At 36.0% G+C, this 21,228-nt stretch overlaps 1 protein-coding gene and 1 pseudogene across 6 annotated transcripts in view; both read right to left on the bottom strand.

Moving 5' to 3' along the window:
• Positions 1 to 21,228, bottom strand: part of RMDN1 (regulator of microtubule dynamics 1) — a 61,641-nt gene that overhangs the window by 30,201 nt on the left and 10,212 nt on the right. For all 6 annotated transcript variants that reach the window (XR_010410613.1, XR_010410614.1, XM_045896285.3 and 3 more), the window contains exons 2-4: positions 17,897 to 18,014; positions 9,117 to 9,213; positions 7,173 to 7,332 (exon numbers count right to left, since the gene is read on the bottom strand). Coding sequence is in view for 4 of the 6 variants with exons in the window: in XM_045896285.3 (XP_045752241.1) it covers positions 7,173 to 7,332; positions 9,117 to 9,213; positions 17,897 to 18,014 (375 nt within the window). In the remaining 2 variants the exon portion in view is untranslated. The remainder of the gene's footprint in view (positions 1 to 7,172; positions 7,333 to 9,116; positions 9,214 to 17,896; positions 18,015 to 21,228) is intronic.
• Positions 13,828 to 16,134, bottom strand: LOC123858924 (L-lactate dehydrogenase A-like 6A; annotated as a pseudogene).

Raw genomic sequence — 21,228 nt, 5'->3', positions numbered from 1 at the left:
AGAATATTGTTAAAACAGCAATACGACCAAAAGCCATCTATAGAGTCAATGCAATCCCTATCAAGATACCAATGGCATTTTTTACAGAAGTAGAAAAAAACACACCTAAAACTTAGAGGGAAGCACAAAAGACCCAAAATAGCCAAAGAAATCCTGAGAAAAAAGAACAAGCTTAACTATAAAGCTACAGTCATTAAAACAGCATGGTACTGGCATAAAAACAAACAGACAAATGGAACAGAACTCAGAACCCAGAAATAAACCCAAGAATATACAGTCAGCTAATATTTGACAAGGGAGCTAAGAATATTTAATTGAGAAAGGACAGACTAGGGGCGTGTGAGTGGCTCAGTCGGTTAAGCGTCTACCTTCGGCTCAGGTCGTGATCCCAGGGTCCTGGTATCGAGCCTTGCATCAGGCTCCCTGCTCGGCGAGAAGCCCGCTTCTTCCTCTCCCACTCCCCCTGCTTGTGTTCCCTCTCTTGCTGTCTCTCTCTCTGTCAAATAAATAAAATCTTAAAAAAAAAAAAAAGGGACAGACTACCAAAATGGCACTGGATTATGGGATATTCACATGTAAAGGAATAAAACTAGACACATCTTATACCACTCACAAAAATTAACTCAAAATGAGGTAAAGGCTTAAATGTAAGACCTGAAACTATGAAACTCCTAGAAGAAAACAGGAATAAAGCCTCTTGACATGGGTCTTGGTAATGATTTTTTGGATATGACACCTAAAGTACAGGCAACAAGATAAAAAATAAACAAGTGGTACTACATCAAACTAAAAAGCTTCAGCACAGGAAAAGAAACCATCAACAAAATGAAAAGGCCTACTGAGTGGGAGAAAACATTTGCAACAATATATCTAATAAAGGGTTAATATCTGAATTATAATTCATACAATTACATATAAGTCAATAGCAAAAAAACAAATAACACAATTTAAAAATGGGCAGAGGACCTGAATAGACATTTCTCCAAAGAAGATATAAGAAAGGCCAAGAGAAGATGCTCAACATCAATAGTCATTAAGGAAATGCAAATTAAAACAGCAATGAGGTATCACCTCACACCTGTTAAAAATGTCCATCATCAAAAAGAGATAAATGCAGGCATGGATGTGGAGAAAAGGGAACCCTTATGACTGTTGGGATTCTAAATTGGTATAGCCAATACCAATTGGTATAGCCAATCCTCAAAAAATTTAAATATAATTACCATATGATCCAGCAATTCCACTTGGGAATTTATCCAAAAAAAAAACAAAAAACAAAACACCTACTTGAAAAGGTATCTGCACGGGTGCCTGGGTGGCTCAGTCGTTAGGCGTCTGCCTTCGGCTCAGGTCATGGTCCCAGGGTCCTGGGATCGAGTCCCACATCGGGCTCCCTGCTTGGCGAGAAGCCTGCTTCTCCCTCTCCCACTCCCCCTGCTTGTGTTCCTGCTCTCACTATCTCTCTCTCTGTCAAATAAATAAATAAAATCTTTAAAAAAAAAAAAAAAGAAAAGGTATCTGTACCTCCATGTTCAAAGCATCATTTGCAATAGCCAAAATGGAAAGAACCTAAGTACAGATCAACAGATGATGGGTAAATTAGTTGTGGTGTGTGTATACACACACACACACACAGACACACACACACACTGAAATATTATTCAACCATAAAAAACAAGGGAATCCGGGCGCCTGGGTGGCTCAGTCATTAAGCGTCTGCCTTCAGCTCAGGTCATGGTCCCAGGGTCCTGGGATCGGGCCCCACATCGGGCTCCCTGCTCTGTGGGAAGCCTGTTTCTCCCTCTCCCACTTCCCCTGCTTGTGTTCCCTCTCTCACTGTGTCTCTCTCTGTCAAATAAATTTAAAAAATCTTAAAAAAAAAACAAACAAACAAGGGAATCCTGCCATTTGCAGCAACATGGATGGACTCTGAAGGCATTATGCTAAGTGAATAAAAATACTGTATGATCTCACTTACATGTAGAATCTTAAAAAAAAACAATCATAAGACTTGTGGTTACCAGAGGCAGAGAGTCGGGGGAGGGGGAATTGGAGGGAGGTGGTCAAGAGGTACAAACTTCCAGTTTTAAGATAAATAATTACAGCTGAACAACACAGATTTAAACTGTGCAGATCCACTTATACACAGATTTCTTCTGAGAAATATAGTACTGTAAATCTATTTTCCTTATCATTTTTTTGAATATTCTCTTTTTTGCAACTTACTTTATTGTAAGAATACAGTATACAAGACATATAACATACAAAATATGTACTTATTTATGTTATCATTAAAGCTTCCAGTCAACAGGTTATTAGTAGCTTCTCCCCATGTTGTTCAAGGGTGAACTGTATTATGGATGTAATGTACAACATGAAGACTACAGCTAATACTGATGTATGATATACAGAAAAGTTCGTAAGAGAATAAACCCTAAGAGTTCTCATCACGAGGAAATTTTTTTTTCTCTTTCTTTCCTTTTTACCGCATCTATATTAGAAGATATCAGCTGATATCAGCTGAACCTATTATGGTAATATTTCACAATATGTGCAAACCAAACCATCATGCTGTATGCCTTAAACTTATACAACAATGTATGTCAATTTTTTCTCAATAAAACCAGAGAAAAAGAAAAAAGAGAATTAAAGAGTACTGTCTCTTATGATGCAAAATTCCTCAACAAAATAATGGCAAGCTGAATTTAGCAGCATACGAAAAGGATTACACAACATGACCAAGTGGGATTTATCCCAAAATACAAGGTTGGTTCACCATATGAAAATCAATTAATGTAAGATACCAAATTAAAAGAATTAAGGGGGGGAAAAAACCAACATGATCATCTCAACACACACAGAGAAAAGCATCTGACAAAATCCAACACCCATTCATGATAAAAACACTCAACAACTAGGAATGGAAGGGAACTTTCTCAATCTGATAAAGAGCATTTATGGAAAACCCACAGCTAACATCATAGTAAATGGTGAAAGCCTAATAGCTACCCTCCTATAATCAGGAACAAAACAAAGATATCTACTCTTGTCACTCCTACTCAACACTGTACTGAAGTTCTAGCAAGGGAAACTGAGCAAGATACTAAGAAATAATAGGTGTCCAGATTGGAAAAGAAAAAGTAAAACTATCTATGGATAATTTATTTACAGACACGTTCATAATATAGAAAAAACCTAAATAATCAACAAAACAACTAGTAGAGCCAAGAAATGAGTTCAGCAAAGCTACAGGATATAAAATTAATATACAAATATTTGTTGCACTCCTATACACTAGCAATGAACAATCTGAAAATGAAATTAAGAATTCCAATAGCATCAAAAAGAATAAAATACTTAAAGAATAAATTTAACCAAAGTACAAGACTTGAAGACGGAAAATTACAAAACACTGCTGAAAGAAGAAAAACATCTAAATAAATGAACAGACAACACATATCTGTGGATTGGAAGACATAATGCTGTTAAGATGACAATATTCCCCAAACTAACTTACAGATTCAATGTAATCCCTATCAAAAACCCAACTGGTTTCTTTGAAGAAATTTACAAGCTGATCCTAAAATATGTATGGAAATTGAAGGAACTCAGAATGGTGAAAATAATCTTGAAAAAGAACAGCTAGAAGACTCACAGTTCCTTATTTCAAAACTTATCACAAAGCTATAATAATCAAGACACAACATGACCAAGTGGGATTTATCCCAAAATACAAGGTTGGTTCACCATTTGAAAATCACAAAGACCAACAGGTCTACAATTAGACCAATGAAATAGAATTGGGAATTCAAAAACAAACTTATACATTTATGTTCAACTGATTTTCATCAAAGATGAAAATGGAGAAGGAACAGTCTTTTCAACAAATGGTGGCAGGACAACTAGGTATTTACATACAAAAAAAACGAATTTGAACTCCTATCTCAACCATAAAAGCTAACTCTTTTAAGGACCAAAGACCTAAATGTAAGAGCTAAAAAATATAAAACTCTTAGAAACAGAGGTAAAAATCTGTGTTTTTTTAGATATGACACCAAAAGCATAAGCAATCAAAGAAAACTAAACTGGACTTCCTCAAAATTAAAAACTTGTGCATCAAAGCTCATCATCAAAAAAGTAAAAAGACAATCCACAGAATGGGAGAAAATAGTTGCAAATCATATATCTAATCAGAGACTAATAACCAGAAAATATTCTTAAAACTCAACAATAAAAAGATAAACCTAGTTGAAAAATGGGCCAAGAATTTGAATAGACATTTCTCCAAAACCAATGTCCAATAAGCACATGAAAAGATGATCAATATTATTACTCATTAGGAAAATGCGAATCAAAACCATAAGATACCGCTTCACACCCACTAGTTTTAATTTTTTTCAATGGATAATTACAAGTATTAGCAAGGATTTGGAGAAACTGGAACCCTCACACACTGCTAGTGGCAATAGAAAATGATATAGCTGCTTCGAAGAACAATTCGACAGTTCTTCCAAAAGAATTACATAGGGGTGCCTGGGTGGCTCAGTTAGTTAAACATCTGCCTTCAGCTCGGGTCATGATCTCAGGGTCGTGAGATCAAGCCCCTCATCTAGCTCCCTGCGCATTCAGCAGGAAGTCCGCTCACTTTCTCTCTCCAGCCCCCAAAATAAATAAATAAATCTAAAAAGAAAAAAGAATTACATAGAATTACGTATGACCCAGCAAGTCCATTCCTAGATATACATACTCAAAAGAACTGAAAACAGGTATTTAGGGGTGCCTGCGTGGCTCAGTCCTTAAGCATCTGCCTTTGGCTCAGTAAATGTTCCTGGGGTCCTGGGATCGAGCCCCGCATCGGGCTCCCAGCTCAGCGGGGAGCCTGCTTCTCCCTCTCCCACTCCCCCTGCCTGTGTTCCCTCTCTTGCTGTCTCTCTCTCTAACAAATAAAATCCTAAAAAAAAAAAAAAAAACCACCCAAAAACCAGGTATTTAAAAAATACCTGTACATGAATGTTGATATTTACACTATAAACAATAGCCAAAAGTGTGGAAATAACCCAAATGTCCATCAACTAATCAATGGGTAAACAAAATGTGGTGTATCCCTACGATGGAATGTTATTCATCCATAAAAAGAAATAAAATACTGATGCATGTTACAATGTGGATGGACCTCAAAAACATGGTAAGTGAAAGATGTCAAACACAAATGATCCCATACTGTATGATGCCACTTCTCTGAAATATCCTGAATAGGTAAAGCCATAGACACAGCAAGATTAGTGGTTGTCAGGAGAGTAACAGGCAATAGAGAGTGACTACTTAATTGGACTTAATGGGTTTCCTTCTGGGGTGATAAAAATGTTCTGGAACTAGAGGTAATGGTTGTACAACACTATAAATGTATTAAAGGCCACCATATTGTGCATTTATAAAATGGGTGACTTTATGCTGTGTGAATTTACCTCCATAAGAAAAAAAAAAAGTAAAAGCAAATGTTCACAGAAAATCTTGTACACAATTGTACACAGTATTATTCATAATAGCCAAAAAGTGGAAACACCCCAAATGTTCACCAGCTGATGGATAAACAAAACTGATATATCCAAACAATGGAATATTATTCAGTCATAAAAAAATGAAGTACTGTCACATACTCAATATGGATGAACCTTGAAAATATTATGCAAAGGGAAAGAAGCCAGACACATAAAGGCCACCTATTGTTAATTCCATTTATATGAAATGTCTAGAATAGGAAAATTCATTGAGACAGAAAGTAGATTAGTATTTGCCAGGGTACAGGTGCAGGGGAGAATTGGAATTAACTGCTGGTAGGTATAGGGTTTGTTCTGGGGGTAACAGAAATATTATGGAATTAGACAGTGCTGATGGTTGCACAACACAGGGAAAATGTGAAAAACCACTGAAGTATATGTATTACAATGATGAATTTTATATAATGTGAAATATATAAGTAAAAATAAAAGCAAGACTTAATCACTTGTTTACATATTAAATATAAAGACACAGTTAAAAGTAAAAGGACAGAGAAGGATATAACATGCTAACAATCAAAAGAAAATAAGAGTTGCTATGTTTTTATCAGACAAAGTAGACGATAAAACCAAGAGTATTTCAAAGATAAAGGGGATCATTTTACAGTGATAAAGAGGTTAATGCATCAAGAAAATATAATAATCCTAAATGTTTACATTCCTAATAGAAACTTCAAAATACATGCTGCAAAAATTAATAAAATTGCAAAGAAACAGACAAACCTACAATTATACTTGGACATTTCAACATGCCTCTCTCAATAATTTATAGAACAAGTAGATAGAAAATCAGTAAGGACACAAAAGACTTGAACAACACTATCAACCAACCTGACCTGAATGACATTTATAAAACACTCCCAACAATAGCTGAATAAACATTCTTTTCATGTGCACAGAAATATTTACAAAGATGGACCATATTCTGGGTCATGAAACAAATCTCAACAAATTAAGGAATCCATATCTGTTTTATTTTTAATATAAACCAGTATTAGAGGGGTGTTGAGGGAGACTGGCCCCTAAAGGGAGCATTTGGAAATGGGTGGAGATGGAATTTGGTTGTCACAATGACTTGGCAGATCTACTGAGGACAGTCCAACATCATAAAGTGATGTCCTAATCCAAAATACCAATAATGTCACCATGTGTCCCCACAGTGCCAATTGAAAAACATCATTCTAAACCAGTCAGGAAATCCAGGAACTAGAAGAGTTACATGTGAAAGTTATAGAAGGTCTTAGCTGTCCAGCTGCTCTATTCTCACCTCTACATAAAACAGAAGTATAATGTGAGGAAAATTAGTAAACACCTGTCAAGTGCTTATACTACTAGGAATAAAGATATAGACAATTCACGAAATAACTAACACTTTTGTTTAAAAATAATCATTCACAAAAGTAATTTATCAACACACTAATAAAGTTAGAATAAATGTTCAAGAATGCAAAGAAAAAAACTACATCTTTTTGAAAAAACATTATAAAAATAAATCTCTTCCTTACTTCTTTAAAATAGACAAATTTTCTTTCCTCTGTAAATTAGGAATAATAAGTAAGTATAGACCAATGTACCTCTCACATGGTAACAGTTTCATTACTTTAAGCATCTCACCTTATGAGCTGCAAAACTGGATTCATTTTTTTCCAGTGCTCTTTTTGCATACTCTAGGGCTTCATAGACCAAGAGTTTTTTCTCCTCTTCTGAGGTCCCACTAAGCTGAGCTATATCACGTGATGCCCGTGCCAATCGCCACAGTAACTCTGCATCTTCACTAATTTGAAATAAATATAAAATAACCATTTTAGCTCACATTTAAAAACTGTTAAAGGTCACATCACTAATGAATAAATATGATGGTCTTTCAGGTCAGTGAAGATATAGCAGTATCAAAAGCCATTATTCATAATGTTGTATTTTCACATAAAAACTTTATTTGCTAAAATTTCCTACAAAATATCCAGTATCATATATAAATATTAACTTTCCTAAATTATCTAAAATACTAACTTCCTCGGGCACCTGGGTGGCTCAGTGAAGCGTCTGCCTTTGGCTCAGGTCATGACCCCAGGGTCCTGGGACGGAGGCCTGCATTGGGCTCCCTGCTCATCGGGGAGCTTGCTTCTCCCTCTCCTTCTGCTGCTCCCCAACCCCTGCCCGTGCTCTCTCACTCTCACTCTCTCTCAAGTGAATAAATAAATAAAATACTAACTTCCTTAGAAAATATCTTTGTATTTGAATTCTCTAAACACCTGCACTACAAAATTCAACATATAACCTAAGGCTTGAGACACTTCAGACAACTCACTAACTGGTTCAGACAGTACCATAAAAATTCACAAACTTTAGAGAGTGGGTCATGCTCAACAAAACAAAACTGCTATATCCCCAGCTCCAAATATAGTACTGGCAGACAATAGGTATATGATAAATATGTTAATAAATAAATGATTGAATATAACAGAATCTCAAAATAAATCTTGTTTGAATGTGTCATCCATGCCATGATGCATGGGAATATTTCAAGTGAGGGCCTGGACTCCTTGAAGAATTTCCATATGAATATACTTATATAAAATAAGAAATGGTTAATAAATAAAATAGCAACCACAATTAAGAGTTAGAAATATTTTTAAAAACATTAAAACTCCTTTTTATTAAATGTCTTTAAGCCCATTATATATTTACCAAAATATGGTATTCACATAAAATTTTGAAACTAAAGGTAGCAATAGTATATTTATAATTAAATTATAGTAACTATCTTATAGCTTACTTTTCAAGTAATGACTAAAATGACTATAAAATGCCAAACATGATACTACAAGTAACTAAGGGAAAAATGGAGAAGAAAAAGTGGATTCTAGAGATATTTAGGAAGTAAAATTGATGGGTCATGAAGAGAGAACTGGTCTTAGGAATCTAAGAAAGGTAGCTGAAAATGACTCAGTATTTTTAGTTTAGGATTAGGTAATCTGTGACCTGGAAATGCCAATTTAGCCTTATTAAACCTATTTTATAGCGCAGACTCTCCTTCCACCTACATCCTCCCCAAAACTAACTGCACACTGATACTCTGGACTAAACATGTAACCTAATACTAAAAATAGAAAAAGGAGTTATTTTTAGTTTCTCTAAAAAAACTGCTTCTAAAGTGATACACAGATACTATTCAATGATGCCATACAAACATCCTAATTCATTTACATCTTATGCCAGTAAGAAATTCACTTAAAAAAATGAGAAATATACAATATAGATAACCATATATTCAACGACTACCTCATATGATCCAAAGCAAAATAACAAAATAAAAAAAATACTTCAACATTCCACTAGAATGAGTAAGGAGAATCACCTTTTCTAAATCAATGACATGTAGCACTTGTAAATCATTTACTGTAAGAAACATACTATAAATTAAACTATAAAAGATATTATTTTGCAGTAAAAACTTTAAAAATGTATAAAAATTTCAAGCACCAAGAGTCATTTTAATTGTTAAATAACAAAAATTTTGAGGAAACTGAAAACTCAGGCTTATCATACACTGCCTACCTTTCCTTGTATTCAGTCAGCAATTGATAAAGTTTCTCTGTTTCTCCACTCTCATATAGGTAATCTGCTTGTTCGAGAATTTCTTCAACTCTGAAAACTAAAAATGAAAAAAGACACAATAAAGTAGGTCTTCCCAAGCCAACAATTCTAAGAAACAAACATTTTCATATATAAGCAAAAGAAATTAGCTATAAAAATCACCTATAAGAAGGATCAGAAATTCTGAATAATCTAGATATAAGTGTAGTAGGTAAGGATGAAGCTATCACGGTAAGTGGTTTATTGAAATCACAGAAATTTAAAAAATTAGAAAACTTATTGTGGAACTAACTATGATACATTTTTATTTATTTATTTATTTATTTTTTTATTATTTTTTTTTATTTTTTTTTTTTAAAGATTTTATTTTTATTTTTTCATGAGAGACAGAGAGAGAGAGAGAGAGAGAGAGGCAGAGGGAGAAGCAGGCTCCCAAGGAGCAGGGAGCCCGATGCGGGACTTGATCCCAGGACCCTGGGATCATGACCTGAGCCGAAGGCAGACGCTTAACCATCTGAGCCACCCAGGCGCCCTATTTATTTATTTTTAAAGATTTTATTTATTTATTTGAGAGAGAGAATGAGAGAGCATATGGAGGGGGGAGGGTGAGAGGGAGAAGCAGACTCCCTGCCGAGCAGGGAGCCTGATGCAGGACTCGATCCTGGGACTCGAGGATCATGACCTGAGCCGAAGGCAGTTGCTTTAACCAACTGAGCCACCAGGCACCCCTAAATATGATACATTTTTAAAAATGAAGAAAGTAGGGTGCCTGGGTGGCTCAGTGGTTAAGCGTCTGCCTTCAGCTCAGGTCATGATCCCGGGGTCCCGGGATCGAGTCCCGCATAGGGGTCCCTGCTCGGCGGGGAGCCTGCTTCTCCCTCTCCCACTCCCCCTGCTTGTGTTCCCTCTCTCACTGTGATTCTGTCAAATAAATAAATAAAATCTTAAAAAAAAAAAAAATGAAGAAAGCAATTTCCTGTGAGGAATTTATGGTACTCTTCCCCTCCATACACACAAACTCTTTGTTGCTGTTGCTAAGTGCCATCCATTGCAGAAAATGATGATATAACATTGATTTCCAGCACTGAAAATTATTACTTCGCATGGACTGCACCACACTGTTTCACTAGATTCTCTTTATGACCTAATTTACACAAACACTGCTATGGAAAAAGAATCAAATTTGTCATCAAGGGGCACCTGGGTGGCTCAGTCGGTTAAGTGGCTGCCTGTGGCTCAGGTCATGATCTCATGGTCCTGGTATCAGGCCCCCTGTCGTCCTCGTCAGTCCGTAGGGCTCCCTGCTCAGCGGGGTGTCTGCTTCTCCCCTCTCCCTCTACTCATCCCTGCTCATGTGGGCGCTCTCTGGCTCTCTCTCTCAAATTAATTAAAATCTTAAAAAAAAAAAAATTGTCATCGAAAACTTAGATGAACTTAACTACACAGAGAATCTGAAATTTACCTCACTGGCACTCTGCTCCAACCAATTCATTTACTTGTTTATACCTTACTAGAAAATATATAAACCTTATAGACAATGTAATGCTCTAAAAAAAGTTGACTAGTTCCCGAAAAAAACAGTAAGCTTGAATTTCAGGATAGTCCCCCATTATTATAATAAGGAACATACATATTTGTCTTCTATAAGGGTACTGTATTACTTAGTCTTACATATAAGCCAACATTTCAATATATTCAATTATGTTTATTATTTACCTTAGTATGCTTTAATTGATAATAGTGTATTTGAGGTTGAATTTTTTTTAATTTTTGAAAAATTAAAACCTAGACCAGAAAAAAAAAAGCTCCTGAATCTGACACAACTATGTAAACTGAAGTATTTTTTACTAAGTTAACATCATAATGTAATTATAAAACTAGCTTAAAAAAAATTAAATGACAATAGCAAATTCTTCTTTAATCCTACTTCAATCTGGTTGGGTGCCATAGTTCAATATTCATATGGCTGGTTGATTTTCTTAAGTTTGCTTCCATTTTATTGTACACTTTTATCAGTAGCTGATTCTCCAAATTAAGGTTATAACAACCCAAAGATTTTTTTTTTTAAGATTTTATTTTTTTAAGTTATCTCTACACTCAACCTGGGGCTCAAACTTACAACCCAGACATCAAGAGTTGCATGCTCTACACCAAATGAGCCAGCCAGGTGCCCCAACAACCCAAAGATTCTTAAAAAGAAAAAATAGTAATCTTAGCATTCTTATTCAATATTTGTGTTAGGCAGGATAATGGCCCTAAAAATGTCTACATCTTAATCCCTGGAACCTGTGGAAACGTACAGGTTACATGGCAAAGGGGAATTAAGTTTTTAACTAGAATTAAGGCTATTCATCAGCTAACCTTAAAACAGGAAATGATCCTGGATTAGCCAGGGGGCCCAATATAATCACAAGAGTCCTTCAAAGTGGAAGAAGAAGGCAGAAGAAGAAAGTAGGTAGGAGGCAGAACAATGAAAACAAGGCCAGAGTGAAATGATTACTGGCCTGAAATATGGAGGAAAGGGGTCTTCAGCCAAGGAATGTGGAAAACCTCTAGAAACGAAACAAGGAAAGAGATTCTCCCCCAAAGCCTGGAACACAGCCTTGCCCAACTTGTTGATTTTAATCCAGTGGGACCCATTTTGGACTTCTGAACTATAGAACTGTATGATAATAAATTTATACTGTTTTAAGTTACTAAGTCTGTGGTAATTTGTGACAGTTGCTGTGACAGAAAACTTATACAATATTAAATATATTGATCTGACATATTCGAATGTATACATTGTATGTGTAAATAACAAAGTTACATTTAATTCTATTCATTGATTTTTCTCAGACTTTCTGAGAAGACTGACAGAGATTACTGTCCTTAACATGATCTAGGAATGCTGCATCTCATCACCCATGTAATTAAAAGAAAAATATAGAAATTAAGTGAATAATTTAAAATAGTTCAAATCCTTTTTGTGTGTACTATTCTTTTTTAACTTCTTAAATCACTTATCTATTTTTTTATTATATAGTACAATAAGCTACAATATCCAGGCTTTAAATATGTATTTTTTTCTTGAGTCTTAAACAGAAATTTCTAAAATCATACAGTGTGCAATTTACAAGAAAAAATACTCTTACTCTGATACTACAAACACCACAGGCACTAGGTTGGGAGCATGTACACCACTCATATCTGCAAATCAGCTGTGTGGGCTTTTTTACTTGTTTAATGTTCTGCAGTTTTCCTGAAAATATTTAAAAAATAAGCTATGCTACTGACATAAAGAGACCATATCGTTAAAATGGGCTAAACTTTTAAAGTTACTTTTCTACTTAATAATGAATATCCCAAGATGAACTGAGATATTAATTCAACTGTACAAAACTAAATTTAGCCTACAATGAATATGCACAAGATCATCTTTTTTTTTTTTAAAGATTTTATTTATTTATTTGACAGAGAGAGACACAGCGAGAGAGGGAACACAAGCAGGGGGAGTGGGAGAGGGAGAAGCAGGCTTCCCGCCGAGCAGGACCCTGGGATCATGACATGAGCCGAAGGCAAACGCTTAACGACTGAGCCACCCAGGCGCCCCACAAGATCATAATTCTTAGAATTTTAAAAAATGTCACTGATACGACATAAATTAGTAAACTTTGGTCTTCTAGTTTTTCTTGCTAAGTGTACTCTTAGCCATGTGAGATGTATCTGCACAAAAAGAAATACTCTACTCCTCAAAGTAAGCAATCTACTTCTGGAAATTTCTCCCTACAGAAATTAAAAAGTAGAAAATGAGTACCTAGATTCTCCAGGATTTTTCTAGATGCTAGAAGGCTCTAAGTAGCAACAACATCATCAAAATTTAAGGCAAATCTTTCACACCAACAATACTGTGTCTCAGCAGTACTGAAAGCAGTGCCTCTAAAGATGCCCTGTAGTAGTACAAAGGACTACAGATGAAGGAGCACTGGCCTCGGTTCTGTAGATTCATCAAAGAAGAATCAATGAAAGTCTATGAAGAGACAACTGAAGTGATTATATGAAGAACCTTTATTTAAGATGGGCCACTTGTAATTATCTTTTAGGCATTTTACAAGTGAACTTTCACATATACACACACAGACACGAGTACTGTGACTATATTAGCATATCTTGAAGGCCTTTAAATTTTGTCTATTTTAAAGAAATAATGAAAAACTTTCTACTGGAGTTCTTCAATTATGGCCGACAAGTGGGTATTTGCTCTATCCTGTGGTAAATATAGACGTTACCATTTTAAAAAAGAGTCCCACAACCCCATCCAACTGAAATGTCAAAACATATGTATGCCCTTGGGATCCCTGGGTGGCTCAGTCAGTTAAGAGGCTGCCTTTGGCTCAGGTCATGATCTCCAGGTCCTGGGATCAAGCCCCACGTCAGGCTCCCTGCTCAGCAGGAAGCCTGCTTCTCCCTCTCCTTCTACCTGCCACTACCCCTGCTTGTGCTCTCTCTCTCAAATAAATTAAAAAAAAAAAAATCCTGATTAAAAAATAAAGTTTGTCTTGAATCCAGCAATCTTGCTGAACTTTCTTAAAATATATATATATATAGGGGCACCTGGGTGGCTCAGTTGTTAAGCACCTGCCTTCGGCTCAGGTCATGCTCCCAGGTCCTGGGATAGAGCCCTGCATCAGGCTCCCTGCTCCACAGGAAGCCTGCTTCTCCCTCTCCCACTCCCCCTGCTTGTGTTCCCTCTCTCACTGTGTCTCTCTCTGTCAAATAAATAAAATCTTTAAAATATATATATATATATATATGCCCTTAATTTCTAAAAACATAATTCAGAATATGATTGTATCCCAGTAAATGAAGAAGGAAAAAATGTTTTAATTGGCTTCAATGAGCATGAAGCAGCCCTAAAGAGAAGTAAGCAGTTTTGATGAGTGGAATTATCTGAAGACCATTTCCTAAAAAATATGAAAAATAAAGATCACAGTATAGCAAATAGGAGAGAGAGAGATGACAAAGTAAAACTTGTAAGGACTGATGAAATTATAGTTTTATAGAAACATGGATCATTTTCCAAGTTAAAAAAAATCTCTCTCTACATTTTATCAGTAACTGATGTTTTTTCAAGGGCAATGGCCTAGTTGCACAAATTATAATGAACATGCCAATCAACTAATTATAAAGTGACATTTTATTTAAGAAAACAAAGCTAAAGAAAATCAAAGCAAGTTAAATAAATATCCATACTCTGTTCTTTGTATTAACTTTCTAAGTGCTCAAAATATGCTTGAAAACACAGGAAGGATTCTACAATATATGGCAATTTTCATTAAAATCTTTAATAAAGACAATTAACTTAGTTTTCAGAGTAAGTTATACCTTGGAATATTAAAATGTTATATTTTTTTTAAGGTCAAATCAAGGTTTCATTTGGAGTTAGGACTAGAACTAACATTTCAAGTTGTTTGCATAAACTTTTACTTTTACATTCATAGAGGAAGTTACAACTTTTTTTTTAAACAGCATATAAATGAACATATATATAAGCCAGCCAGAATGAAAGAATTAGCATATATTGGATGAAAAGAAACAGAATTTCTATAACACATTAAACAGATATATCATACATTCTTTCAGACCAAAGAGCAACTACACACACACACACACACACACACAAGAATTCAAGTTTATTCAAAAGTTTGATATACAATCCTACGACTACTATCTCTGCTTTTATAACTACAGGATCAAACTTTAAAGCTTGATCTCTTTCTGACTTTCCCAAAGTTTTTCTGCACTCCTTCTCAAATGGATCTCCTCTTCAAGGGTCAGCTTTATCTTAATAAGGTTTCCAATACCATTCTCTCCCAGAATACAAGGAACACTAAGGAATACTTCTTCATTTATTCCAAGAGGCCCTTAGTTATGGTGGAAACTGGATGCACTCTCCTAAGATTCTTCAAAATGCTTTCTGTTAAATCAGCTACAGACAGGCCAACAGCCCAATTAGTATAACCTTTCATTTTAACCATCTCATAGCCACGGGTTATCACTTCTTTGCGGACATTTTCCCAGTGCTCAGAATCTTTATCTGTTCCTATATCTGAATTCAGATCCTTCAAGGGGATACCAGCAATGTTAACTCCACTCCACACAGGTACAGTTGAGTCTCCATGTTCTCCAAGGATCCATCCATGACAGCTTTCTGAGTGGATACCAAGTCTTTGCCCAATAAAGAAAAGGAAACAGGCAGTGTCCAGATTACAGCCACTTCCAATAACACAGTTATGGGGAAATGCACTCAACTCCCAAGCTACATTACATAAGTTAAGATATCCACTGGATTGGAAACAACTACCATTTTGCACTGGGGACTATACCGGGTAATGTTGGAAATCATTAATTTAATGATGGACACATTTCTCTTGACTACATCAAGGCGTGTTTCTCCTTTTCTTGTGTGTGCACCTGCTGTGATATCACTAGGTTGGAGTTTGCAGTGACATGGTAATCTTTGCTGGAAACAATATTTGGCATTTTCATGAAAGAGCTGCCATGTTGAAGATCCACTGTCTCACCCTTCAGTTTGCCTTCATCAACATCCACAAAGGCAAGTTCATCACTCAAGCCTTTTAATAAGATGCTGATAGCACATGCCATGCCAACTGATCCAGTTCCTATAATAGAGATCTTATTGTGATAAATGGTCTCCTCTGAAGTGAAATTCTTAATAAGCTCGCACCTGACAGTTGCCATCTTGGAGACAGGGATGAAGGACCAACTGTCCCTGAGAGGGGTGCATATCACCTAGCAGGGATGCAGAGCCATCTCTAGGCAAAAGACATTCGCTCCTACAGGGCCTAGTCTCCTGCTCGCCCACAGGACTTCCCCAGCCCAGCTCCTAGCGGCTGGCTCAAGAGGTGAAGGAAGGGAATGGAGAAAAGCCACCTCAAAGTTCTTTGAAGCACCAAGTAAGTAAGCAGTTGAAGGTTTAATGCCCTACCACCTCACCCCCCACCCAGCTCACTACTGCAGTTGTGCAAGACCAAACCCAGCTCGTGCGGGCCCCACAAGGGTCCAGCACCTTAAAATGTTTTTTAATTTACTGAATCTGCAGTAATTTTAAATAAAGGCACATTTGAAAAAATGGACTATTACCGTTAAAGCTAAAGTTAATTTCAGCTTTGCCTTTCAAAGTGCCATATTTTGTTGCTCAGGGAAGCCCTACATCTTTGCACTCATTTCTGTAAGGACAGGGTGCTAAAGCACACTGAAACTAAGTGTGACAGACCAAAAAAAATTGATTAGAGTTCTAATCTCTGCTCTGACACTTTGACTTTGAAGAAGTTAAACTGTGAGCTTCTTTTTCAAAGGTTAATACTATAATGGGTGGAGCCTGGCTGGCTCAGTCAGTAGAGCTCCTGACTCTTGACTTCCGGGTCCTGAGTTCCAGTGCATGTTGGCTACAGAGTTTAAAATAAAATAAAATAAAAAACAAACAAACAAAAACACCTAGAACGGAACACACACACACAGATCAAAATACTAAAACTGCAACCACTGGGCACATCTCTCAGGGATACATTTTAAAAAATTATTATCATGTCGTAATACAGTTTGTCCTTACTACTTAGAAGGTTGCTGTAAGAATTGAAGTTAGGTGAAAAGTTTAGGGAACCAAGTCCTCTACTTTATCCATCATAAAAATTATATATAAAAGGAAAGATAAAACAAAAACACAGCAATTCTCAATTATCTGCTCTTTTATTTGTTTTTAAGATTTTATTTTTATTTTATTCATGAGAGATAGAGAAAGAGGCAGAGGGAGAAGCAGGCTCTCTGCAGAGCCGAAGGCAGTCACTTAACCAAGTGAGCCACCCAGGCGCCCTTTATCTGCTCTTTTAAAGACAAGAATAATCATGGGAAATTGAAATCAATAACTAGTAATTTTTAGCTAATATTCTCAAATTCATCTATCACAACTTTAATAAGAACATCTATTCAAAATAAAACCTCTGCTTCTTTCCCCAATCACTTCTAAATGAGTAAAAGGTGGGGACTACCAAAAACAAAAAGGCTTAACCCATTAATTAAAAATTTTTCTCTAATATACTGAAATTTTGCCTCTGTCAACACACACAACTGGTTTAATTAATTTCTTTTAAATATGGCAAGTCTAGATATATACTCATCTATAGTATACCAAATAAGAAATCTGATAGAATTTTTCTACTTTTCAATCAGTTATTTGATATTTAGTACTAAACTGCATTTTGTTTGTAAATAAAATATTTTTACCTCAAAGTAATTGGGCCTTTCTTAACTATATCAAGAAGAGTATAATAACTTGGAATTAAGGAACAAAAGAATTATTGTGTCAAAGGGCCAGATCCATTCTCTGTGGTATATCCCTCTCCTCCTAATCCCTCAACCCCTTAAAAATGTAAAAAATATTCTTAGCCCAAGGATCCCATAAAACTACAAAATATTAACAGAGTATTTCTCACTGAAGGAGCTCTAGTTGCTAGAAGAAATTACATATGCACAGATATATATATGTTCACACAGAGATGTACACACAAATATAATATATATACATATTAAATATATATAATCAGACTCAATGACAAATAGAGAAAATCAGAAATATAGCCTAGAAAAAAGCTTCATTACTTATTCAAAAATAACAAAGTTATTAACAAAATATAACAAACATAATTAACTCTAAGTAGTCCATGTGTTTAGCTTAGGCTTACCTTTAGCTGTGGCATGAACCAAAGCAGCCTGGGAAAATACTTGAAATGTTTCAAAACCCAAATAAGGTAAAGCTGAGAATAAAAAGCTTCTTTTGAAAGATCCTAGATTTCCCATCACCTATGGAAACAATTATGGTCAGAGTTATCAAACACAAAATGTGAAGGAACAGCTACTCCAAGCAAAAATTACATCAATTAAAAAAAATTACAACTTTCTCCTACCCCCAAAGTAATCAATCCTAAGAATACTGGAAGCTCAAAATTTACTTCAAATTCTTCAGTAAAACTATTTCATAGTTACATTACAGGGAGAGCATATCCTGTTAAGAAAAGATTCTTAACAATGGCTAAGGCTAACAATAGTAATTTATCTAAAAATCACAGTCATGCTAACTGCTGGACTGTAAGATCTACATTTTATTTGAGGAGGTATGGATATTATAACTATGAAATAAAATATGAGATACTAATATATAACAGGTACCAATCCTAAGAACAGATAAGATGAAAAATATCAAATATGGTAATTACTACACATAAAAAATGTACATGGATTTAAAGGTATCTTCAAAAGTGATCTACATGGGTGATAGACACTGGGGAGGGTATGTGCTCTGGTAAGCGCTGTGAATTGTGCAAGACTGTTGAATCTCAGATCCGTACCTCTGAAACAAATAATGCAATATATGTTAAGAAAAAAAAAAAGAAGAAGAAGGTAGCGGGAGGGGAAGAATGAAGCGGGGGAAATAGGAGGGGTAGACGAACCATGAGGGACAATGGACTCTGAAAAACAAACAGGGTTCTAGAGGGGAGAGGGGTGGGAGGATGGGTTAGCCTGGTGGTGGGTATTGAGGAGGGCACATTCTGCATGGAGCACTGTGTGTTATGCACAAACAATGAATCATGGAACACTTCATCTAAAATTAATGATGTAATGTATGGGGATTAACATAAGAATAAAAAAATAAAAAATAAAAAATAAAATAAAATAAATTTTAAAAAATGATCTACAAAACCCATAGTTTTGAAATAAACAATGAATAAAATAAAGAACATATCCAAATAGATTTGTAAATGGATTTTCATTATTATAGCCAGAATTCTCAAGACCGAAGGCAAAGGAGTATATGGATATCACTCCACCAATTCTTTCCTACAACAGTTTTTCTCTTTCACAAGATAGTATCATTTTCTCCCTTTCTGTTGATTCATTCCCACTGGTATAAAAACAAGCTATACTATCTTTGTTAGGTTTTTATTTTTCTCTTAAAAACAAAGAGCTTCCTCTTGAATTCACTTCTCCCTTTAATCTCATTTTCTAACTTCTCTTTTCAGCAAAACTTTTAAAAAGTTGTCACTACTCTGTCTCCACTTCCTCTCTTCCCACTCTTGAACTCACACAAATCACTTTTATCCCCACAACACCACTGATGGTATTCCAGTTACAGTAACCAAGGACACAGCTATTTCCTATACTCAATTCTGAATCTCAGCTTCCTTGACCTATCAACAGTATTTGACAGCTGATCCCTTTTTTTATTTTTTATTTTTTTTTAAAGATTTTATTTATTTATTTGAGAGAGAGAGACTGAGAGAGAGAGAGCATGAAAGGGGGGAGGGTCAGAGGGAGAAGCAGGCTCCCCGCCAAGCAGGGAGCCCGATGCGGGACTCGATCCGGGGACTCCAGGATCATGACCTGAGCCGAAGGCAGTCGCTTAACCAACTGAGCCACCCAGGCGCCCTGATCCCTTTTTTTAAAGTTATGAATGGATGTTTTATTTTTTTTAAGATCTTATTTATTTAAGTGAGAGACAGAAAGAGAGAGAGCAATGAGCAGGGGGAGGGGCAGAGGGAGAAGCAGATTCCCCACTGAGCTGGGAGCCCAATGCAGGGCTCCTATGCAGAGACTCTGGGATCATGACCTGAAGGCAGACGCTTAACCGACTGAGCCACCCAAATGCCCCTGAATGTTTAATTTTTTTTACTAAAACAGCTTTAATAAGGGGCGCCTGGGCAGCTGACATTTGTATTTCTTACTGTAAATTAATAAAGTGACAGTTTTCCAGTGGGACTCTGACTAGTTTGGTTAATGTAGAGCACTTTTCTGCTCACCTGTGAGAAAATAGATAGAAATCATGTTTCTGGAACTAAAAAAATAAAAGAATTAAGACCTAGTGACCCCTGAAGATACTAACAACTTGTGAAACTGTCTGAGACAGCTAGAATGTGCCATTTTACTTTGCACCTCCAATACTCTACAATTCCTGTCACATAAATAATTCTCAAAAAATATCTGTTAAACCAAAGAAGTAAGCTATCTGTTAGGTAGGTCTTTTCTTCAACACTAATTATACTAAATTCAAGCTAGAAGGAATTCCAAAATACAAACTCATCACTAGATGGGAAGGAATGTGTCCCTACCATCTCCCAGTTTTCCTCCTAATTTCCTGTCAGCTCCTCCTCCTCTTAAATATTGGAATTTTTCCACGGTAGGTACTAGGTCTTCTTCTTGTCTTACTATAAAGTACTTTCAACCTCTACCATGTTATCATTTACAACCATATGATAATGTCCCCTGAATCTGTATCTCCAGCTCAGACCCCAGAAGGTAAACACCAGACCTATCCAACTACTGTCTATTCTACATGTCAACTTGGCTATCTCATCAATCACCATAACTTGCCCAAAACATCTCATCTCCCTCTTTGCCATTCCCCCCAATTGCTTCTGTAGTCCTATTCCAGTAAACAGCATCACCATCCATCCTGCTGCTCTAGCCAGAAACTTGAGATCTTCCTTGACTCCTTCATTTCAACTCCCACATCAAAGCTATCTTTTAGGTCCACTAAGTTTACATCCTTAATGTACTTTAAATGCACCCACTTATTTCCATTTCCATGATTACCACTAAAGTTCAAGCCACTAGATTTCTCACTGTGCTATACCATCATCCCTTATCTGGTCTATAGCATCCACTCTAACCTATCCATTCTTGACCCTAGACAAAGTTATTTTTTTAGCATTATTTTGATCAAATGATTTCCCTGTTTAAAAATTTTTCATGGTTTCCTATAACCTTTAGAATAAAATGAGAGGGGCGCCTGAGTGGCTCAGTCGGTTAAGTGTCTGCCTTCAGCTCAGGTCATGATCCCAGGGCCCTGGGATCAAGACCCGCATCAGGCTCCCTGCTGAGCGGAGAGCCTGCTTCTCCCTCTGCCTGCCACTCTATCTGTGCTCTCTATCTCTCTGTCAAATAAATAAATAAAATCTTAAAAAAAAAAAAATGAATAAAATCAGAAACACTTAACATTGTTTATATGGTTTTCTGAATC

The sequence above is a fragment of the Mirounga angustirostris genome, unplaced genomic scaffold, assembly GCF_029215605.1.
Source record: "Mirounga angustirostris isolate CCGP_5_RB_7025 unplaced genomic scaffold, mMirAng1.0.hap1 SCAF_4, whole genome shotgun sequence".
Lineage (NCBI taxonomy): Eukaryota > Metazoa > Chordata > Mammalia > Carnivora > Phocidae > Mirounga > Mirounga angustirostris.
Note: the sequence above shows the minus strand (reverse complement) of the source record. Positions and strands in the feature narration are given on the sequence as shown.